General features: G+C 35.7%; 1 protein-coding gene across 5 annotated transcripts in view; it reads left to right on the top strand.

Annotated features, from left to right (window-relative positions):
- Window positions 1–23,695, top strand: part of IQUB (IQ motif and ubiquitin domain containing) — a 64,906-nt gene extending 41,211 nt beyond the window's left edge. For 2 of the 5 annotated variants that reach the window (XM_047849005.1, XM_047849004.1), the window contains exons 9-14: window positions 3,948–4,118; window positions 7,248–7,424; window positions 11,180–11,428; window positions 12,337–12,522; window positions 16,262–16,364; window positions 23,453–23,695. In XM_047849005.1, the coding sequence (XP_047704961.1) occupies window positions 3,948–4,118; window positions 7,248–7,424; window positions 11,180–11,428; window positions 12,337–12,522; window positions 16,262–16,364; window positions 23,453–23,685 (1,119 nt within the window). In that variant the 3' untranslated portion in view covers window positions 23,686–23,695. Of the gene's footprint in view, window positions 1–3,947; window positions 4,119–7,247; window positions 7,425–11,179; window positions 11,429–12,336; window positions 12,523–16,261; window positions 16,691–23,452 lie in introns of those variants that run through there. The other 3 variants (XM_047849007.1, XM_047849008.1, XM_047849006.1) reach the window with 3 other exon arrangements.
- The last annotated feature ends 942 nt before the right edge of the window (window positions 23,696–24,637 follow it).

Below are 24,637 nucleotides of genomic sequence, written 5' to 3'. Positions count from 1 at the left end.
ACCATCAGTCAGTTTCTAATGTATCTTGGGTTCTCTTTACCCAAACTGTGTTAAAGAGACAATTTGAATTTCTGCAAGAGGTTTTCCCTAGAGTCAAGGCCGTTCCTTTCTTTGATTCGCATACCACCTCTCACAATCACAAGCTACAAAACTGCAGTCCTTGTTAGCTGTGTCATTTAAATGTTTTTCTTTTTCTCCCCCATACTCTGGTGGCCAACAGCTAATGGGATAGGAAAATACAACCGATTTTTGCCTCTCTCTGAGCACCACAGTGCACAGGGGTGTCCTCTGTGTATGAACAAAACCCCTTTGCTGTGTAAAAGGAAAGTTGATCACTACACAGTAGCTTTTGGGGGTTAGGGTTATTCTTAATTTGTGCCCTTGGGGACCCGAGTATTAATTTAGGAGGAAGAAAGCCCTCCTCTCACAGTACAGTCATTTCTTCTCTTTTGTGGGAGCCTGCTGCTCTCAAGGTTTTTGTTATCTCTCCACCTTCCCTTCCTTGAAATGCCTCTTCCTGCTGTTCTTCTGTTTCTCTCCTCCAGGGTCTTCCCTGTCTCATTTGTTGGCAGCTTAATGGAATTTATTACGCTCCTATTTTCTGAAGCAGTTTAAGAACATGATTGTTGTACTTCTCTTATTATAGCCAAAGCATTCAAAGGAAAAAGGAAATAAGAAAGAGAAATAAGCAAAGATGATGCATTTTCCTGTGTCAGGGTAAAAAAAATACCTTAAGGGCTGAAATCAAAGAAGCTTAGACTTGAATGAAGACCAGGTTATCAGTGTTGGCAGAAATATATCCAAGTATAAAAACAGCTTCGTCAATAGATTTTTTTTTTATATCTTTTAGTACTAAGTAGGGAAACTCGAACTTCAAATCTAGGATTCTTTGACTGTGAAGAATCAGTTCCCTTTACTCTGGCTAATTCGCAGTTATTCTTCAGGTTTCACCTTAGATAATATTTTCTTTTCATTAAGTAATTGCTTCATAACAACCTGTGGTTAGTTACCTATTTACCTGTAATCATGAAGCAGAATTATCCTTTATTTTAATTACTTGTTTTCTTATCTTTACATATTATGAGATTTGAGAGTTCTTAAAATCAGTATTGTTTACTCTGTACCTAATACATTAATATATAGTAAACACAATCAATATTTGTGGAACAAATGAATGAGTACTGTAGGCCATATCAGATATATAGAAACACATGAGAATTTGTTTCTTATAATCTTTTGGGAGAAATAAAATTAACAAAAAAATAATTATAGAACAGTTTAAATTTAATTTCCCTGAGTTATTGAAATAGAAACACGGTATATTTGTGTGTGTGTATGTGCATGTGTGTGTGCGCGCACGCGTGTGTTTGTGTGTGTGTTTATGAGTACAATAGGACTTCAGATACTAGTGATTTCATTGGTTCAAAACATATTAGGAATTTTTATGGAAAAGGTAGAGTTTGAGTTAAAAATTGCAGGGTGGGAAGGTGTTGGATGGATGGGTGGATGTTGAATGTATTTGGAAAAAATCTGAGATATTACCAAATCGTACTATATTAGATGGGGCTAAAAACTTGGAGGGAAAGTGGAGTTAAATCAATCTATCAACTGAAATACAATGAAGTAGATGAACTACATATTTCTTTAAAAGGTAATTATTGGGGCGTCTGGGTGGCTCAGTCAGTTGAGTGTCTGACTTCGGCTCAGGTCATGATCTCATGGTTCGTGGGTTCGAGCCCCGCGTTGGGCTCTGTGCTGACAGCTCAGAGCCTGGAGCCTGCTTCGGATTCTGTGTCTCCCTCCCTTTCTGCCCCTCCCCTGTTCACACTCTGTTTCTTTCTCTCTCAAAAATAAATAAATGTGAAAAAAAAATTTTTTAAAGGTAATTATTACAATTGAAATAAAAGGATTATACAAGTGAAATAAACCTGCAGAGCAAAAGGTATTGCCCACATTACTAGAAGAAAGGAAATTGCATTTAATAGAGTCATCCTGAAGAAAATGGCATGGCAAGATTAAGACATTAGTTAGACTTTAAAGTATCACAATATGAGGGGCGCCTGGGTGGCTCAGTCAGGTAAGCATCTGACTTTGGCTCAGGTCATGATTTTACAGTTCCTGAGTTTGAGCCCCGCATTGGGCTGTGTGCTGACAGCTCAGAGCCTGGAGCCTGCTTTGAATTCTGTGTCTCCTCTTTCTCTGCTCCTCCCCTGCTAGCACTCTGTCTCTCCCTCTCTCTCAAAAATAAATAAAGCTTAAAAAATTTTTAAATATCACAATATGAAACTCAGCCTAAGGTTGCTTATTCCTTAAAAACTTTTAAAAGGAGCTTTGAAACAAACATTTAACTTCAGTAACACTCTGAGGCCTACCCCAAACAAGGCTGTATCTATTTAAAATAATCTATATATTGTTATTTCTAAGTGATAGTAATTAAATGACAAAATATTTTCTTATTGAGCTATTTCCCTCTTATAATCCTTAATAAATTTTAGCTAAATCTATCAGTCTGCTAATTAGCAGTACATTATTTAATATTAGATATATGCCTTAAGAATATAAATTAATTATAGGGTCGCAGCCTCTCACTTGCTGGACTTAAACTAGAACTGAGAATCTAAAGTTTCTGATGGAGATTCCTAGCTCTGAACAGCACTTATCCTGGCTTTGATCAGAAAATGCTGCCATTACTTTGAAAGCATCTCAAATATAGTTGTTTTTAGATGGTACTTTTCAGTTTTCAATGTAATTTAGCTAATATGAAATGTAAGAAATTTAAAAGTAATTTAAAGCTGTAACTGAAAAACATATTCACCCTTATATTATTTCTTTATTTGGCTAGTCTGCATTCCTGATGATTTGTTCCCATACAAGGGCTTCTAATTAAACTTTAAATTATATCAAATCTGAGATTTAAGTGGCTGCAATCATGGCATAAATTAGACTATAGGTCTCCAAAGCATAAATTACCATTCAGTCTACAAAAAATCCATTCGGATTTTTTGAAAGTTAATAGTCATGATCAAAATAGGCTTGTTCCTATTAGATTATAATCAGGGAAAGAAGTTGAACAGCTTTAATACCATGAAGGAGAAGGGAAAATAGTGAGGTTTCACTGTGAAATTTCTGGGTGAAGCATCTTTTCGTAAAGTCTCGGTCGGAGGGAAGAGAAGCAGTGGCAAACACAGACTTAATCTTCACTAACGATTGCACTAGTGTCTCTAGTGTCTCACTCCACCTCCTGAATTCTCAGCCTGGGAGTCCACAGATGAGCTCTAGGGCAGGTGAACTCCATCTTTAACCCTCGGCTCATGAGGTCAGCTAGGTTGGGAGGCACCAAGGCAGAATTGGGAATAGAGTGAGAATCTTAGCCATCACCATCAGGGAGGTAGGGATCACTGCTGAGATAGCTAGATATAGTTGCTCAACTATGGACATCTGTTTTGTGAAGAACTGTGAACTTGTTAGAGATTTATGTTTATAGGAAACAAGACCATAACTCACAGAAGTCCCGTTTTGCTGTGTCCTTAGTTCTGGTGCACTGAGGATTGTAACAATTGCTCCACAAAAGTTTCTTTAATTGACAAAGCATGATCAAGACACATTTCTATAACTCAGTGTAATTGAAACAAGCAGATCACTTTTTTTAACATTAAAAATAGCATGCCTTTTTCCAAGGGTAATGAGTTATTCCATATACCCATTCAACCATTCAACATACTAGTTAGTACAAATTAGTACCAAATTCTGAATCCTGTAGAAATGCTTGCGCTTCCACAGGCTAAATAGCTCATTCGTACTTTTTTTCCTAAAATGCTTTATTTTCCCATGGTCTACAAATTCTTCAATTATTCATAAAGCACATGGTATTAAGCTAGCTTTTAGTAGAAATTATTTTTTAACCTTTAATTATAACTGATAATTATAAACATATTATTATTTTTAAGTGTTCAGCTCCAAAGGTATGGAGAACATTTAGCGGCAAAATAATTGAAATGGATACACAGTTCACCATCAGAGCCAGAGAGTTGCAGAACATCTATAAATGCATAATGCTGAAAAATATTTCTCAAGATGAAAGACTGGATGTACTCCTAACACTTAAACATACTGTGAAGGTACACTAACTTTCTCATAGTTTTGAGGTATCACTATCAATATTGGTATCACTATTGGTATTACTATCAATAAAAAAATGAATACTAAAATAAGCTGTTTTGTATTAATGGTAAAGATGACTAATCAGTGTCTATATATATACATTTGTTTTGTCAACACCTATATTGTTTTGGTGTCGTTTGGGGAGGATGTGTTTTCTGTATTAATATTTATCTAAAAGTTCTCAAACTATATATTACGATACATAGAAGTATGCACAATGGATAATCTAAATGGAAATAAATACCCATTTCTATGTGATGGATGCAAATATATGCAAATATATATATAGCATGAGATTAATACTCAGTTCACTAAAACAGCAATTTCTATATATTTTGACACTCTTCAATAAAACTTTTATTTTTAGCAATTTTATTTATTTAATTATTTATTTTTCAATATATGAAATTTATTGTCAAATTGGTTTTCATACAACACCCAGTGCTCATCCCAAAAGGTGGCCTCCTCAGTACCCATCACCCACCCTCCCCTCCCTCCCACCCCCCATCAACCCTCAGTTTGTTCTCAGTTTTTAACAGTCTCTTATGCTTTGGCTCTCTCCCACTCTAACTTTTTTTTTTTTCCTTCCCCTCCCCCATGGGTTTCTGTTAAGTTTCTCAAGATCCACATAAGAGTGAAACCATATGGTATCTGTCTTTCTCTGTATGGCTTATTTCACTTAGCATCACACTCTCCAGTTCTAGCCACGTTGCTACAAAGGGCCATATTTTGTTCTTTCTCATTGCCATGTAGTACTCCATTGTGTATATAAACCACAATTTCTTTATCCATTCATCAGTTGATGGACATTTCGGCTCTTTCCATAATTTGGCTATTGTTGAGAGTGCTGTATTTTTAGCAATTTTAAAGCAGGATGAGAATATCTTTGTTTTTTTCTCATCATTTATTAATTTAAGACACATTAAGCAATTGAGTAAATGGTTCGTGTTGAGCGCTAAGTCTGGGTAGATCTCTTACATGTCCCTCCATCTTGAGAACAGAGGCATTGACTCAATGAGGCACTGACTGCTTTTGTTCTGGATTACGTTTTTAAAGATGTTTGTGTAGTGACTAACATTGGAAGATAGAGATAGTTAGGAAGAAAGGGAGAATCAGTAGGTCCAGAGGTAGGAAATAAGCATGATGTATGTAATGGGCGGTAAAAGACCAGATTAGAAAAAAGAGAATGCAAGTAGGGAATACAGTAGAAATCTTCCTAAATAACGTATTTAGGAACATTTTTTGGTTAATAATAAAAAAAGAAAACCAAACAAAAACATAGAATAGGCTTATAAAAATAAATTGTGCGTATCTTAAACAATACATTTAACCTATATATGTACATGTATATTTATTTAACAATATTTTATTGGAGGATTAAGGCCTTTAAACATGACTCAAATTCTGGCTCTATTCATTATGGCTGTACAACCTTAGATAAGTTATTTAATATTTCTGAAAATCAGTTTCATCATTTGTAAAATTAGTTGCATTGAGGGTATAGATATATATGTGTATATAATCTATGTGCATCTATATGTATTTATAAAGTATAAATAAAATATAATCCATACTATCTCACTGCTTATGAATAGGGAGCCCTCAAAAAATTATTAAAAAATTTTTTTAATGTTTATTTTTGAGAGGGAGAGAGAGAGTGTGAAGCAAGGGAGAGGTAGGGAGAGAGGGAGACAGAATCTGAAGCAGGCTCAGAACCTGAGCTGCGGCACAAAGCCCGACATGGGGCTTGAACTCGCAAACCATGAGATCATGACCTGAGCTGAGGTCAGACACCTAACCGACTGAGCCACCCAGGTGCCCCAATAATGGGTATTATTTTGATGACAATTACTAAGAGAGACCAGTGAATCTTAAACTTGAGTACACATTAGAAGCATCCGAAGAACTTGAGAGAGTGAGATGCATAGAGACAGAGAAAGAGAGATTGAAAGAGAGAGAATATGAGAATAAATGAATAAGGAATGATACTTAGGCACAATTTCAGAGAAGTTAAATTAGATCCTCAAGTGTTAGGGCAATCTTAAAACCTTCAAAAATCTCTCCCGGGTCATTCTAATATGCTTTCAGGGCCAAGGACCCTGATCTAGACTCTTGTGTTAGCTATACTAAATATGTATTAAAAAGTACAGGAGAATATTATTTTATAGTTACAGATGTCACATTCTGACTCCTTCATTCAAACTGTGTTTTAGTCCTCTCTCGGGCAATTGGAACAACTTACTTCTATTCTACTGCTCATAAATCCTGCCTTAATCACTTAACCCCTACATGGGGCTTTCTTATTCAACCACACTCATTTCTGTGATTTTATTAAAAATTATTATGAATTATACAAATTTGCAGAAGAAATACATGAAATATATGTGTACAATTTAACATATGAAGTCACCAACCACATAACCACTCTCTGACCCAAAACAGGACATTTCCAACATTGCCAAGTATCCCGTCTCTTCATAATCCCAGTTCACCCTCTTATCCCCTAGAAGTAACTGCCATATTGACTTTCACAGTAGTCATCTCCTTGATATTCTTTATAGTTTGACCATCTCTCTATATCCTTAAATAATATAGCTTAGTGTTGGTATTTTGGAATTCATTTAAGTGGAATGATGTTGTATTGTTCTGTGTCTTACTGCTTTCACTCAACATTACTTTTTTAAGATTTAAGCTTGTTATTGTATATAGCTATAGTTTATTCATTTCCATACATATAATAATATTCTATCAATATGTGCATTGTATGAATAAGTCGACACTTATTTATGTCATCAATTTATTTACGGATATTTAGTTGTTTCTAATTTTGTGCCACTGTGAACAATGACTTTACATGCAGATTTCTCTACTCTTAAGAGGAGAATTGCTGGGTTGTAGATTATGCATATCTGAAGCTCTACTAGATAATGTGAAAATTTTTTCAAAATTAGTTGCACCAATTTTTACTCCTGCTAGCTTCTTTTGCAATTTCTTTCTTTTGGAATCTAGTTTCAGTTTGTTTGGTGGTAATTTTGAAAGCTAACAGTGATTTTAAAAATTCTATGCTGAATATGTGTTTTGTATAGGAACATGAATGTAAACTGACTCAGGAAATTCTAGAATTGATTGACAGAGAGGTTGACCTTATGATGAGAGGTGTCAAACATCATAATCTTGAAGGGCTCAGAAAAAGAATCGCAACACTCTTTTTTCATTACATCAAAACACCTCTATTTAATCCAGAAGTTGCAAGATACCTTAAGGTACTCTACTTTTTTTCCTGTATTCCTTCCTCAAAATTCTAAAATGTGCTGTAGTAAATTGAAGTATATTCAAATTTTGCTTTAATGCATTACTTGGAGTCCATGTGGAAGACCATCTTATTGGTGACATCTCTTTTGAATGATTGTTTTTTATGTTAACAAGTTAATCATTTAACTTTAGTGTCTGTATTTTCAACCTTGAGTTCTTCCCTACTCTCTGAACCAAATTGAATATTGTATTATGTTGAATGCATTATGATCTCTTTCACATCTTTGTGCTTTTGAACACACTTAGTTCTACCTGGAATCCTGTCCCCTACTTACTCTGCTAACTCCTGTTCATTTTCTGACATTTAATTCATGGGTCCCCTCTTGCATCAGGCCTTGGAGAGAGTTCAAGTCTTCATTTCTGAGATTCTACACATACTTTGTTTGTGTTGCCTTCTAATACTTATTGCTTAGTCATAGTTATTACTAAACAGATCCATATAGGTATCCTGATAGAACTTCAAATGTAACATGTATTTGAATGAAACTACCTTTTCCAACTCCAAAATGCTTAAGTTTCTATGAAGATTTTGCTATCTAGCGCCAAGGTAAGTATCTCATTGCCTTCTTACTGTGTCAAACGATTTAAAACACTTTTGGTGCGGTTTGGAAGGGAGCGGTTTACTAAAGAATTCTAAATGGTGTTTTATTCTAATGACTTTATTTATAGTTATAAGTAAATATATACAGTATTAAGAAGCTGGCTAAATATCTATTTTGCTTTTTTGATATAAAATCTCAATATTTAGTCAAAACTTTTAGAAAAATAAAATTATTTAATTTTTACATTCTTTCTTTTTTAATGGATTTTTAAAACTTAATTGTATTGCAAGAGTATTAAGATACAACAAAAGTCAGGGATGCCTGGCTGGTTGGGTCGATAGAACATGTGATTCTTGATCTCAGGATTATACATTGGAGCCTCATGTTGGGTACAGAGATTACTTAAAAATAAAATCTTAAAAGAATATACATAAAAAAAGTCCAAGAGAAAAGTTGCCCATTATGTTATTTCTTATTCAAATTAATGTTCTATTTCCCCAGGGTAACTTCTAGTCCTTCTCTATAGACTTATCTCAGCTTTTATATTTTTACAGTAATAGATTTTAATATTCTACATGTTCACCTAACATACCATTTTATTCAGTTTTTAAATTTACCTTTGGTCAGATTTACTATTTGGGGGTCAGTTTTGACAAATACAGAGTCATGTAATCAATACCTACCCCAGAGTGTCGTATAAGTGGCTTTTTGACACTGTATGTAGCTTTTTGACACTGGCCTCCTTCATTCAGCATACTGCCTTTGATATTCACCCATGTTTTTGAACGTATCCTTAGTGTTGTTATACCTGAGTAACACTTTTGTTGTCTGAATGTAGTAGAGCTTGTTTATCCATTCACAGTTGTAGGATATTGAATTGTTTGTTAGAGTTTTGGACTTTTGTGAGTAAAATCGCTAAAAACACTTGCTTGTGAGTTTTTGTGTAAATTGATTGTTTGGGGTTAAATACCTGGGAAGTAGAATTTTTTTTGAGTCATCTGGGAAATGCACATTTACCTTTATAAGAGATGGCCAGCCTTTTTTCCGCACTGGTTGTGCCATGTTTCATCCCCATCTGTAATGTGTGACATTCCCATTGTTCAGCATCCTTGCCAGCAGCTGGTAGTGCCAGTGTTTATTTTAATTCTGGAATTCTAATAAATGTGTAGTAGTATCCCATTATATTTTAATCTGTGATTTCCTAATGAATATAATATTAAGCATCTTTTCATGCACTTTTTTTTTGCCATCCATCTATAACTTTTTGGTGTAGTGTCTGCACGTATCTTTTGCCACCACCCCTTTTTCAAAATTGAGTCATTTGTTTTATCATTATTGAATTTTGAGAATTCTTTGTTTATTTTACATATAAATCCTTTGTAAGATACATGATTTGCAAATATTGGCCCTCTGTCTGTGGCTTGTCTTTTCATTCTCTTAACAGTATCCTTAGCAGAAAAAAGATGTTTTTATTTTTATAAAGTTGAATTTATGCATTTTAAAAATGGATCATGCCTTTAGCATTTATTCTGTAGTTATGAAATCTTTCTGGAAGAATTAATATTGTTAAAATATCCATACTACCCCCTCCCACACACAAAATGTACATACTACACGAAGTGATCTACAGATTCAATGCAATCCCTATCAAGATTCCAACAGTATTTTTCATAGAACGAGAAAAAAATCCTAAAATTTGTGTGGAACCGCAAAAGATCCTGTATAGCTAAAGCAATTTTGAGAAAGAAGAACAAAGCTGGAAGCATCATGCTTTCTGATTTCAAACTATATTCCAAAGCTATAGTTCAGACAGTATGGTACTGACATAAAAACAGACACAGAGATCAATGCCACAAAATAGAAAGCCCAGAAATACACCCACAAAGGAACTAAGGACACACAATGGAGAAAAGATAGACTGTTTATTAAATGGTGTTGAAAAAACTGGATAGCCACCTGCAAAAAAAAAAAAAAATCAACCTTTATCTCACACACATACAAAAATCAACCCAAAATAAAGATTTAAATATAAGACCTGAAACTGTAAAGTTATTAGAAGGAAGTATAGACAAAATGCTGTTGACATTGGTCTTAGCAACAGTTTTTTTAGTCATGGCATTGAAAGCAAAAATAGACAACTGGGATTGCATCAAACTGAAAAGGTTTTGCATAGAAAGGAAACAATCAACAAAATGAAAGGCAATGTACAGAATGGGAGAAGATATTTGCAAACCATATATCTGATGAGTTAATATCCAAAAAAAGGAACTTATACAACTCAACAGCAAATTCATATTAACCCAATTTAAAAATGGGCAAAGACTTGAGTAGACATTTTCTCAAACAAGACATACAAATGGCAACACATACATGGAAAAGTGCCCCACATCACTAATTATCAGTGAAGTACAAAGCAAAACCACAGTAAGATATTCAGCTCACAATTTTGGAATGGCTGTTATCAAGAAGACAAAAGATAGCAAGTGTTGGCAAGGATATGGAGAAAGGGAACCTTTGTGCACTGTCCTTTGAAATTAAATTGGTACATCCATTACAGAAGGCAGTGTGGAAGTTCCTCAAAAACTTAAAAATAGAACTATTGTATGATGTACAGTTTCAAGTGTTGAATATTGATCATTGAGCCAATCCAAATTTAGTGTTAGGATGAAAGAAATAAGAAATACACTTAGTTTAGTGGACTTTCATCTATACATGAATCTAGCCATTGCCTGTAAGATTAATGTAGCATAGCACCAAAAATCTAAATTCTTTTTAAAAATTAAGTGCCAAAGCACTTTGAAGTTTTCTTATGATTTTGCAGTCTAAAGCCTTCACCTACTAATTTTTTTCTGCCAATTAATTTTTAGGTGTTTTTACCACATGTATCCAAGGGTTGATGAATAATACAGATTTCTTAACATTTTGGCAGGATAAATGAATACTGCTTGAAATTTAAGTTTTGTGTATAATATTAAGTTAAGGGAAAATGTGACTTTAAAAATTATCCAACTTTTTATCTCATTCTAAGATAAGTTAGTCCTCAGTATTTCTGTTGGTTAGTATTTGGCCTGACTTTTATAACTAACTTTCCTTCCTTCCTTCCTTCCTTCCTTCCTTCCTTCCTTCCTCTCTCTCTTCCTCTCTCTCTCTCTTTTATTCTTTAGGTCCCTCAAGACCCATTGAAGTTTTATAAGAAGATTTACTTTTGCCACAGTTGCCAGCTCTATTTGCCTTCCACAGAGTTTGCCGTATCATCCACCTCACACCGCGCATACCGGTGTCGTAACTGCATTAACCTTGACAATGAGACTCGGCAACGAGAATCATTTCTGAAGTACAAATGTTTACTTCAACGGCTCTACTATTCAGAAGCTAATTATGAAGATGATTCTAAAATTGCTTTCCTGATGCAGGTATGATCAGTAAGGGTTGTCAGTCATGGATGAATTGTGTTCGCTGATATTACAGAAAAGATTCCTGCTTTCCCACAGAAACCTTTTAAAATAATGGCTCCTTGGGCCATTGGGTGGCTGAGTTGGTAAAGCGACTGACTCTTAATTTCGGTCAGGTCTTGATCTCAAGATCCTGAGATCTAACCCCCAGCTCATGCTGGGCACGGAACCTGCTTAAGATTCTCTCTCTCCCTCTCACCCTGCCCGTCCCCCACTCATTCTCTTTCTCTCTCTCTCTCCATCTCTCTCTCTCTCAAAAATTAAAATAAAATAAAAGTACTTTTATCTATGCTTATACTTGGTGACGCTTGCCCCTCTGGCAATTCTAAGTTTATATATGCAGACTTTGTGATAAGAAGTCATTTCAAGACTTTTAGCTAATATGGTTTAAATTGTAAAAGTTTTTAAACAGTTATTTCATTTCCCCAATTTTCCTTATTTTTTTCATTAAAACAACAAAGTCTTTTTAATAACACTAAGCAAATTGCTTACTTTATTAAATCTCAATTTCTTCATTTGTAACATGGAAATAAAGTGACCTACAATAACCCTGAGAATAAGATGATAGTGACAAATTTTGAAAAGCACCAAGTACCATATACATGTAAGGTAAAATTAGCATACTGGATGAAATATATGCCGCTTTTTCTGGGTTAAAGATGCAGTCATGACTGTGAAACTGATAATGTAGTTTGGGCAGAATGAGCAGAGGTTTGGAGAAAAATAAATTGTAAGAAGCAACTTCATGAATAATGTTTCTCTCTTAAAAATATACTCTTATAATGTATTTCTTCAAGTAATTTAATAATATTAAAGAAACGTTATATTTAGAGGAAAACATTATTTTTCAAACTTGTTTTGACATGCAGCTAGAAGATATTCAGTACCTGATAGAGAACATCTGGGCATCGCAGTCAGCACTCAGTTCCTGGAATGATCTCCATGATCTGGTCATGGTCAGGTGGGATAAGTCCTTGGAATGGTCCCCCTGGAACTGCATTCTTCTTACCAAAGATGAAAGCATTGCTCATCTCAAGCTAACAAGTATTGAAGAGGTAAGAAAGCAGAGAATTTATTTGGGGAACTCATTTAATCATTGAAAATTTTAGAGATAGTGTGACTGCTTTTTACTACATTCCAAGGATAATTTAAATGCTTCCATTGGATTAAGAAACAGACTGGATAACAGTAACAAATATGTGGATGGTGTGTATGGCTGAGATTAAAATTAAAGGAAGCCAAGGCACGGAAAAGGACAAGATAAGAGATCAGAACATCTTACAAGTATCTAAACTGGATATCACTCTCTCTTAATAATAGCAGGTTGAAGCACATAGTAAAAGCACATAGTAAAAGCACATAGTTCCATAGTAAATTCCATGCAGACAGAGGTTTTATTTAGCTTATTCATGTCTGTATCTCTAATACCTACACCAGTGCCTGTCCCAGACTAGGGGTTTACTAAATATTTGTTGAATGAATAAATGAAATAACAGATAGGTATTATGTAACCTAGACTCTGCCTTTCTTTGATTAACCATCATGAGTCTGCCTAAAAAGCACACTAAATTCTCAAATTTTGTTCATAATCTTGTGCTCTAAATGGCAATTATACTGATGGACTATGGTTCTGAGGCTCCAGTTTTCATTTTCTCCCAAATGACTAGGAGTGGGGAAAACGCTGTAAAAATTCAATACCATTTAATTTCATTAACTTACAAGATGCAATCTGTAAAACATTTCAATGAACAGAATTGAGTTCATCAGAGAGCTTCATTTACACGAAGCAAGCTTAGGACCCAACAGTTGATAGTGATTCTCTGCCTTCTATTGATTAAATTCCTATACTTTGAATTTCATGCAAAATGTCAGTTAGGAGAAAATAAAGAACTGACTTCAAATATAATAGTCATTTTGAATGGTGCTATTCCCTGCTTGTGTTTTTACTGGGTAGGGGGGAGGGTTTAAAGAGGAGGAACTAGTTAAATTTGTAGTTTTTTGGAATAATTTTCCAGTAGAAGTCAGGCTAAGAAAAATTGCACTCTAGGGATTGAAAGAAAGAGCAGCAGAAATTGAAGCTGTGTTAAATATTATATTTAGTAAACTAAGCTGCTTCATAAATATGTAATCACTCGAAGCATAGCCAATACTACAATATCATTTCATCTAGGACCTATAGTGGGATTGAAGTTCATTCCCAAAGCTGATATTCTACTGTTTCAATTAATCCACACACTCCCTTTGTGTATTTAATCAAATTAGTGCAGTATCCAATTAAATGTTCTATTCACATGCATTCCTAACTTCTGGATGCCTATAAATTTCTATAAAGAGAGCTAAGGTTCTCAACCAGACAAACTAAAGAAAAAATGCCTTTTTATGGTTTTGGACTAGGTGTAATCTTTTATTAATATTCAGCTTTTTAAAAAGAATAGTTTGCATCTTGCCACAAGTTAAAGTTAAAGCATTTCTAGAATTTCCTTAATGCACAGAGATATTTGCTTTCTCAGTAAGTAAAAAAATACTCAAACGTTAAAATAATCTTGGCCCCCTGTAATCATGACACAAGTTATAGGAAAAGTGTGGAAAAGACTTCTGTTCTCTGAACTGTAAATGAGGCAGAGCAATTTCTCATGGTGCACACATTGGTCAAAGTAGGAACAACAATGGATGTAAAGTTAGGAGATCTGACACAGTATGTCCCCATTTCTGTCACTAACAATCTGTAGGACGTTAAGACCTGCCCTCTTTGCTTCACAAATTTTTATAAAGTTTAGCTAAAATCATGGAATCAATATAGAGGATCAGAGCAGCCTTGGTTGAATTCTGGCTCTATCATTTATGAGCTGGGAGAAGTTGAGCAAATTTGTCAATGTCCTAGTGCCTGTTTTCTCATCTATAAAAGGGGATGATATGAAAAGGGAAATAATATAAAAAGGGGATAATATATATTGGATATTTTCCATTTTATATTATTCTTTAAGAGTTGCTAATTGTTCCTTTGCTTGTATGTACCATAATATGCTTATCTCACCTTTAATGATTGTTTTTTTTTCTATAAAGGTACTTTGAAAACTTATAAAGATCTGTACATGTATAATTTAATGTTGAATAACAGAAATGTGTTAGTTGTTTTTTTTTTTTTTTAATGAAGTAAGGACTAAGAAGTGGTTGAACATAGTTAGATCAGTGCAAAGGATGAGTATTTTGCCCTCGTAAATTGGTCTGTGAAAAGGAAACTTTAAGCCAGGACACTCCTACATGATACTCTCTGCCAGAATGGTGTGTCCTTTGGCTCTTTTCCTGCAGGCTCTCTTTACATTTGTTTTGACACTATGGAGGGTCTTTAGTGAGGGATGTATTACTTTTAGAAAACAAATTCTAGGAGGAGGTACAAGTAGTGATTTAGTTGAAAAGAAATAATTCAAATAATTAATCTTATTATTAAGATTAATAAAGGAAACGGATGGTATTTATTAATTCAACTAGAATTTTCTTTTGAATGTGCCGGATACAGTGCTAAGTGCTTGGAGAAAAACAAGAATGTGTAATGGACACAATCATTGTTTCTGTTGTATTTAAGTTTGGTTGGAAATAACAGACTAAGCAATTTATAATGACTTAATTAAATGTGAAGTTAATTTCCTTATCAAACAAGAAGTTAAGTCCAGATGGTGGCTCCACAGTGCTCTCAGAAACCCAAGCCCTCTAACTTTCTCTTCAGCCATCTTTAACCTTTGACTTTCATTCTCATGCTTGTGGAGTCTTAGAGATAAAATAGCTCATTCTCTTAAAAAGCTTTCTTGTAAGCTTCATCCAATGGCTTCTATTATATATACATGTATGTATAGTGGCCTGAAACTTGTCACATGGCCGCCCCTAGCTAGAATAAAGGCTAGGAAAGCTGAGCACATCACACAATACAAAATAAGGCCCTTCTGCAAAATCAGGCCTCTAAATATGAATAGAAGAAAGAGTGAATATTGGGTTGGCAACTAGCAGCCTGCCACTCTTAGTAGAAAACGGATTATCTTATACTGTGGCAATGCTACATAACAGAGAAAGTTCAAAGCATGCTATAGCTGTGGAGAGACCAGAAGCCTAAACATTAATTAAGAATAAAAATGGAAAGGTACAGAGACTTGATAAAGGCAGAAAGGTTATTTTCTACTTAAAGACAGAAAATGGACTCATGAGGTGGGAATTAAGGTAGTAAAAAGGGTGAGCAAAGGGAGGTTTATATTGTCACAACACCATTGTGATCTTTGTTTTGGACAGGGAGATAAGTACCAGTCTTAGAAAAAAATAATTCAAGTTGGTAATTGTGTGGGTATTGAAGTACATTTAAAGAGAGAACCAACGTGACAAGATCATAATTCAAAAATATTGATATCTACCTTGTGGTGTTGAGAGACACATATATGAAAAAGACCCAATTTGAGCCTTTAAGGAGTATTTTTTTTATCATGGAAAGACTCTTGAGAAAATAGTGAAATTCAAGACAGAATGAACTAAATATTATAATTAAAATATATAAAAGTACTAAGTACCTGCAAGTAAGGAGGAAGGAGGGATTAGTTTGGACTCAGAGGTCAGAGGGAGAGTCAGGAAAGGCCTCAAGTTTACAATGTCATAGGAGCTGAGCCCTGAAAGATATTAGACAAAACTGGGAAGAAATATACTGTGGGCTGAGAGAACTGGTATACAAAACTGAGACATGAAAGTGTTTTTATTTTTTTACCTGGCAAAATATATCTGTGACATTTAATAGAACTTGATTTTCTTTTCTTTTAGGGATATGAACCCTCGTTTATTCACAAGATCAAACACAAACATATCCTGGCTAAGAACTATTTTTCTCAAATTCCAGTGCTGGCTTCATTTATACTTGATGATGGTGAGATAGATGAGATCAGAAAGAAATATCACTCAGAAACAACACCTAAGATTATAGTGTCCCAGAGACCTAGTCCCTAGAGGATCCAGGAGTGTTTGATGATCAGCACTTTTGTCCACTGCTAATAGAGTAATAAGAGACCACCCAATATGGAAATAGAATTTTATCTTTTTATTGATTTTAATTGTTTTTTGTTTCTCATATTATCATAAGTTGTATAAACATAAAACATCCCTATATAAATGCTTTATTGTTACACAATTAGTGATCAATTGAAATATAGTTTTGTTCCTGAAATTAATGTTTTAAGGTAAAGAGAACATTTTATTCTTCACATTTTTACATTAAAATATTTAAAATCTCAAGTGCCCTATAGTTAAAACCAACAAACAAAAACTAGGCTCAACTTTCAACTCAAGTAATTTATTTTAAGGTAAATGTAGTTATAGAAGAATAGTCAGTATGTGGATGGGAGGAAACATAGAATTCCATTTTTGAAAATCTTTACAGGTAAGACAAAAGATGCCATGTTTTAATACAGTGATGTGAATCTTCACTTTGTATCTTTTACTTTTATCTTCCATCCTTCCTGAAATCCCAGTAAAACAACTGGAATTATTTATAAACAAACAAACAAATAAACGCATTCTATGCTGGAAAACAGGGTAAACGGTAGAACTATCTTTTATCCTGTGGGAGTAAAACTGCCAGTGGGGCAATGATGAAATTCTGTAGGAAGAATAAACTTGGTTAAATAAACTATAGCAACCCCTTTCCCCAATAAGCCAAAGGAATAACCTTAACCGCATGCATGTCAGACTTACAGTGATGAATAAGAATGTGTGAGTCAGTCTTAAGAGGAGATTGATGGCACACTCAAAATAGGAAAATTCAAGGAGGGTTTATTTACAAAGGGCCTTATTATAAAGTGTGGGCAGTGTGTAGGGAAACTAAAGGAATAGTGCATGAACCCTGGGCCAGTACAAGATAAGCTGTCTCTACCGCTAGTCTCCAATGAGCCTGGGGAGGGAGAGGTCTGAGAACTCAGAGTGTAACGTAGATATATGAGAGGATCAGAAAACAACTCAAGGGATGGCCAACCCTAGATGGTCTCAGGAACTGGAGAAATAAATACTCCAATTTCATACTTCTCCCTTCCTCCAGTCTCCTGCTTGCATTTCCCATTTATAGAACCCAGAAGTAAAGCAGGAGAAATAGAAGTCTGTTGGAATAATTCATGCAGCTCTGGGAAAAAGAGTAGAAGAGATAATGGGAAAAGTGGAGCTGGATGACTAAATAGAAGATATCTCGCTAGAGAGAAAGAATTTAAAGTGAAACTCTATAACTCAAGTAGCAGTATTTCTCACACACACACACACACACACGCACGCACGCACAATAATTTGGGGGTGGGGTGGGGGGAGAATCTTTCTCCTAATTCCAATCAGTAGATAATGAGCTGTTCTCTTAAGTTTAGTGATCAAGGAATTCAATCAAAATATTAATATTTGTTCTATATAAATATTTGCCAACATTTCAACAACATATTTTGTAGGATATCTACAATTTTTTTTTTAATTTAGCAAAATCGTGGTACATGGCAATTATTTGTAAGGAACTAAACATCAAAGGAACAAAGTGCTATAATGCTGTTAATTTCAAAGTTTCATGGACAATTCAGACATTCTGGGAACTTTCTAAATGGTGAATTACAGATGGGGTTAGACTGATCACTGATAAACAGGTAACAACTTAAGGCAGACAAGAGTGGGTTTACACAGGAATGTAAATTATCAGATTTTCACAGGACAATGTAGGAGAATGCCCCATCTTAGAGATGGAAGGGTGGGGAGGCAAGCAGCAAGGGAGAAATATTCAGATAGGGACAAATAAGAGATTTTGAGAATTCTTCTATTTACCCCAAGGGTGAAGCAACTGACTAGATAGCGTTTGCTCTTAGTATAGAAGATTTTGGAATACAACAAGGAGGGGTGGACCAACCAGAGCAATTAAATTCATTACTGGAAAGGGGCAGTACCTACAGGGCTGGGAGAATAACCATTAAGCGGAAAACACAGCTCAACAGCAGAAAGACTTTCCTCAATAAAGTCAACTATTCTGGTAAACACTTTTCAATCCTTCAAGAACTACTTGTTTTACACAGCTATCTGAAAATCCACAGCAGAAGGGACGAGAAGAGGTATCTGGCTAGAGAGCCATCAGTGGGTGGAGCGGGGGCGGAGGGGGAGTCAGGTTGCTACCCACTAAAATTTTAACTCCAGCATACTGGAGAGCAATGACTTGTTGAGCAGTTAGGTTCTCCTGCTTCCATAGTATCTGCATTCCTCAACTTTATGGCCTGATGAACATATTTCCCTTAGCCCACTAACTAATGAAGCTGTAGAAGGCGTTTCCTTCTTTCTCTTTTATGAAGACTGTATTATATGGTTACAGGCCTAACAATAGAATAGAACAATATTTTACAAATTGCAAAACAAGCCGATCAAGAATAGTCACTATATATATGCGTGTATATATATGTGTGTGTGTGTGTGTGTGTGTGTGTGTGTATACGTGTGTATATATATGTGTGTGTATGTATACACATATATACATATGTATATGTGTATATATATATATATGTATAAATATAGTGACTATTCTTGATCAGCTTGTATCTATCTATCTATCTATCTATCTGGATTAAAAAATTAAAAAGGGACCCTTCTGAGGAATGATATTCACATAACAAATCTCTTCATTCATGTTAAGGATATTTGATAGCACTTTTCGTCCTTTGGGGAGAAATTGATACTGGGAAAAAATTGCTATTACCCAGATAAACAATTGCTAAATTCCCAAAAACAACACATAAATGGCAATGACCAGCAGGTTTCATTCTTGAAAGAGATTTGATGGATTAGCTCAAGATAGTTCCCTAGAATTTAGAGGAAAGGGACAAAGTGATGAAATAGATGAGCAAAAATAATAAGTTTAATGAACTTACTAGAAATAACAATACACTAGAAATAACATAAGCCTAGAATGGAGTAGAAAAGGAGAAGCAATTAGCAAAGAGAGATTTAAAGCCAATTTTCCCAAGCTAAAAAGATCTATAACCTTAGCTGTATAAAGAATCTACCAAGTACTGGGAAAATTAACATATTGACACACATAGAAACAATCTCGTGGTATTTCTGAATTTCAGGAATATTGGACAAATTCCATAAGCATGCAAGTTGGAGGGGGAAAGTAGCCACAAGAAAATAAAATCAATAGCAGCCTCATAGATTTCTGTTACCTAACACTAAATGCCAGAAGGAAGGAACATTTCTATTGAAGGATTTCAAATTTTGAGGGTAAAAAAGATGATTTAAGAATTTTACTTTTGGGAAAATATTTGTGAAGATAGCAGAAAGACATTGTTAAGCAGAAAGCATATCATGAATCTCTATGTACCCATTCTGTACTCCAGCCAACCTTAAAACTATGGAAGTAAGGTATGGACGTGACACCGTATATGAGAAAAGGCAGTGAGCACTGCAAGTTCAAGATCCTTTCTAAATGATCATTTGTGTGGTTATGAAACAATGTAATGAACAAAAATAATTCCTCAAATGAAGATCTATACTGCAAAAAAAAAAAATCAATCTACCAAAATAATACCCTGACTATTCCAATAAAATGTCTACTATAGGAGCATTCAGAAGGATAAAAGTGTTCCAAGTCTTTTTAATGGGAGAAGTTTCAACGGATAGATAGGAAAGTAGATATTAAAATATTTAGTTAAAAAATTTAAAGACTAATGCTAGCAGAATGAAAATTGAATTATAAACTCCATGTTTCTGGAGGCAAAAAGGGAACAACAAACTTGAGAACTATTATGAAATAAAGCGTTTTTGTTTTTATTTTCTAAGGTGATCAGGAAGAAGTACATATAAGAAACCAGGTTAAAAAATCACAGCGTGTAAATTCAGATAGGTAAAGTTATCTAGTAAAGGATAGTTATTATCATAGTGTATCCAAAGAGTGAACTATTTGCTGTGTACCAGATATATACCCCAAATGGAATGACATAGAAAGGTTAAAAATAATGATACTTTGTAAAATTGCAATAGTCATATGTAAGCAGACAACAACAAAAAAAATGGTAGCAATATTAATTTCCCAGATGAAACTGAGAAGAAAAACAGCAGAGCAAAGAGAGTTACTTTATCTTGATAAATTATTATTCACAGTATAAATAAATAATTAATCTCCATGTTAGATACAAAAGTAAGTTTAAAAAAAGTCATTTGAAAGACAGTTCTCCATAGGCTTCTTGCACTTCTGAATGTCTTTTGAGCAGAGGTAGTAGTTCTGCTTTTTTTCAGACTTATTTTGAAGGATGTTTGTGTAGCAAGCAGTCTTGGAAGATAGGGATAGTGTTTACTGTTCACTATAAAAGATTCAGAGTCTCTAAGCCCAGGATTTCTATCCTGCAAACAACTCACTGTGCGTGCATGTGGCGTCTGGACCTTGTATCACCCTGGTGGAATTAGGGCAAAATGCTGATATTCTGGTCGCTGCTATTTCTGTGAACAATAGATTGTGCTTCATCCCTGACCTAGGAGTCTCATGTCTTCCATTCTCATCTACGAAATTCCAGCAGGCAAATTTGTTAGCATCTCAGACCCTTTGCAGTTCTTGACCCACATAACCTTAAAAATGAAAAAATCGTGAGTCAAGAGGTAGAAAATGTTTCTCTTCTCTTTCCAGGGGTACTGGGTGACTGATTGCAATTCTTCATCCTCTTGAAATGTGGCAGGATTATGTAACATGCTTTGCCCAAAGTATTATGCAAGTAAAATTGTCTTTGTCACAAATGAGCATTGAGGGGCGCCTGGGTGGCGCAGTCGGTTGAGCGTCCGACTTCAGCCAGGTCACGATCTCGCGGTCCGGGAGTTCGAGCCCCACATCGGGCTCTGGGCTGATGGCTCAGAGCCTGGAGCCTGTTTCCGATTCTGTGTCTCCCTCTCTCTCTGCCCCTCCCCCATTCAAGCTCTGTCTCTCTCTGTCCCAAAAATAAATAAAACGTTGAAAAAAAAAATGAGCATTGAAAGAACGAATAATTCTAAAGGAATATCTATAGATACTCCTCTAAGAAATAGAAAAAGAGTGAATACTCCCCAACTCATGAGGCCAACATATCCTCGATACCAAAATTTGACAAGGATAGTACAAGAAAATGATAGGCCACTTTTACAATGAATATAGATGCAAAAATCCTAAACAAAATATTAGCAAATAAAATTTAAAAACATATTAGAAGATAAATAATGTCTTTTGCTGGATATTCTTCATTCGCTTCTTCAGATTTCCCTTCCACCCTTCTCTTCTATGTTGTGTGCCCTTAGAGGCTGCTCTTTTTGCACGTATCAGTGAGTGTATAATGTCCTCCAGTTGCATCTGGTCAGTGGGAAGCATCAGCAGGACATCTGAGATCTGGAAGACACACAGAGGTTGGGTATTTATTCTCTTGACTCCTATCTGATTTTTGGTCTGTTGTCAGTGGCTGCATTTATCTGCCGGAGGCCGTATCTCTGATTGTATGTATGGTCTGCCTTTCTACTCTATAACTGTCTTTGAGTTCTGAGACTCATTCCTTTACTCCTTCAGCTTATGGGTGAATTGCTTTCTTTTGTAGCTAGGTTGAAGGTGCTTCACTTTTTTATTTTGATTTCCTTAAACCGTGCCCTTTCCTTTGTAAACAACCCTTTTCTAAATACTTTTCAAATTCACAGTTTGAGTGTGCCTCCTGGACCCTGACAAAAACAGTAACTGGTACCAGGAACAATCCTAGCAAACAGACTTTAAAATGGAATCTAGGCTTGGGCTGCTCACATATTTGGAGAGCATATGGATAACCTCCTTGCCAGGGGGAAATAGGACACTGGTAATGTGCACCATGTGGTAGCATCATGATAACTCAAAATATCACAAGTGGTGGTGCACAATGGGGTGCACGTGGAGGATAAGCATAGGGAGATCAAATGGCTGAGCCAACTAGTCACTTTGGTGGCAAAGATTATGGCATAGGATGGTACTTCTTACAACTGAAAGGGTTCATAAGGAAAAGACAGACTGGAAGCCTTGAAGGTCCAACACAAGGCCCAGATAGAAATTCAGAAAACCTTAATGACAACTCTAAAGAAATTACTTATCTCCTGTGTTTACCTGTCAGATGTAACTGGGGATTAAGTCTAGAGCCTGACTGGAAGGTTTACAGAGTTATACTGTTAGTAAAGTGTGTACCCAGGCTAGATCACATTAAGGTAAGGATAGTGGTGAGAAAGAACAAACAAGGTATGGTCGGGTATGGGTTAGCCTATATACTGAAAGAGTTGTAGGATCGTGTCAGTTTTTATTAAGAGTTAGGGGAGCATGTGTAAGAGTTTATTCTAAGACTATTAGACCAAAAAGGACAAAACAAAAGATTGCACTGAAGCAAATTCATGTTCTTGCCTAGAATTCAGGATTTACTGTTGGCTTGAGGCCCTGTGAACTGCTACATATGTTTACCACTAGAAAGTGACCTATATCAATGACCTCAAAATGCAAGAACTTCCCTCGAAAACATTATTCAGGAAAATGGGTTGTTGGGGTGGATCTATTATGTGTGACTTTCTCAGACACCCCTTACAGGTGTCAGTACTACACAAGAGGATCTTCGCCAAGGCATTAAGAAATGCAGTCGTGAGTGTGTTACCAGCTTCCCTGAAAAGCTCTGTGGTGGCTGTTCCCTATAGGCTGGAGATGACGGTGGGAATATCGTTATGGAAATTGATAACCTGATTTTATGGGAACAATGTGATCCCCAACGCTAAAAGCCGAGTGGTGAAGCTTAACCATTGGAGAAAAAGAGGGCAGAGTTATAATAAAAAGCCCTAGGAGCAAAATGATTTACCCTGAAGAGATTTATAAGGATGATTAAATGATAATCAGATCCACGGGGATGAAACGGACAGTCATATTCATTTTCTAGAGCTCCTGTAACAAATTACAACAAACTGAATGGCTTAAAACAACAAGTATTTCTTTTCTCACAGTTCTGCAGGCCAGAAGTCTGAAATCAAGGTGTTGGCAGAGACACTCTCTCTCCAGATGCTATGTGAGAGAATCTTTTCTTGCCTCTTCCAGCTTCTGGTGGCTCCAGGCATTTCTTGGATTCTTTGGCTGTAGTATTCCAATCTCTGCCTTTATGCTCACATGTGGCCTCCTTCTCTTAATGTGTCTGTTTTCTATTCTTCTGCCTCTTATGTGGATACTTATCATTGGATGATTCACTAAGTGACGACATTACTAAAAAATGCCCATAATAAACTATGTTATCAGATTGACCCAATCATAAAGTTGAATGTACACAGCATCATCCCATTGTGAAGTGGAAATTGTATATTCAAGAACACCCTTGTAGGTTTAGAAGTTACAAGTAAACCACATGAAGTAGATACTTCAGACTCCCATGTTATATACTCCTACTGCTTTCCCCCTTACCCCTCAACAAACAACTATGGCTTCATGGACAGTTGCCTATGACCACTGAAATGGAAGGAAAAAAAGAATTGGTTTACAGAAGGATCTTCACACCATAGTGTCAATAGATGATCCAGTTTAGGGAAAGGTCTGCACATATGCTTCCCACTTTACTGCAGCTCCACTTTGGAACGCCATGGAAGACACTATAAAGAATTCTCTCGAAGGGAAGACTTTCAAGTGGCACATCTATTTATCTACTTTTTGTGCAATGGGAACATAGTTGGTGGTATAGATCTACAGAGATCCATGGGCAGTACCTACAAGGTTAATCAACTGGAAAGAGACTTAGAATAATATTTATTTTTAATTTTTTTTAACATTTATTTATTTTTGAGACAGAGAGAGACAGAGCATGAACTGGGGAGGGCCAGAGAGAGGGAGACACAGAATATGAAACAGGCTCCAGGCTCTGAGCTGTCAGCACAGAGCCCGACGTGGGGCTCGAACTCACGGACTGCGAGATCATGACCTGAGCCGAAGTCGGCCACCCAACCGACTGAGCCACCCAGGCGCCCCTAGAATAATATTTAAAACTTGGTGATAAGGAGTTTGGGGGGGATGCATGTGGGTAAGCATGTCCTATGTAAGTGCACTCCAGATGGCATCTGCTGCAGAGGATGCTGTCAGTAATCAAGCAGACAAGATTATTCCTCCTATGTATCTCAATCAGCTTCTTCCACCAGATTTCTGGTGTT

This window comes from Prionailurus viverrinus, chromosome A2, assembly GCF_022837055.1.
Source record: "Prionailurus viverrinus isolate Anna chromosome A2, UM_Priviv_1.0, whole genome shotgun sequence".
Classification (NCBI taxonomy): domain Eukaryota; kingdom Metazoa; phylum Chordata; class Mammalia; order Carnivora; family Felidae; genus Prionailurus; species Prionailurus viverrinus.
This window is presented reverse-complemented; position numbering and strand designations above follow the sequence as displayed.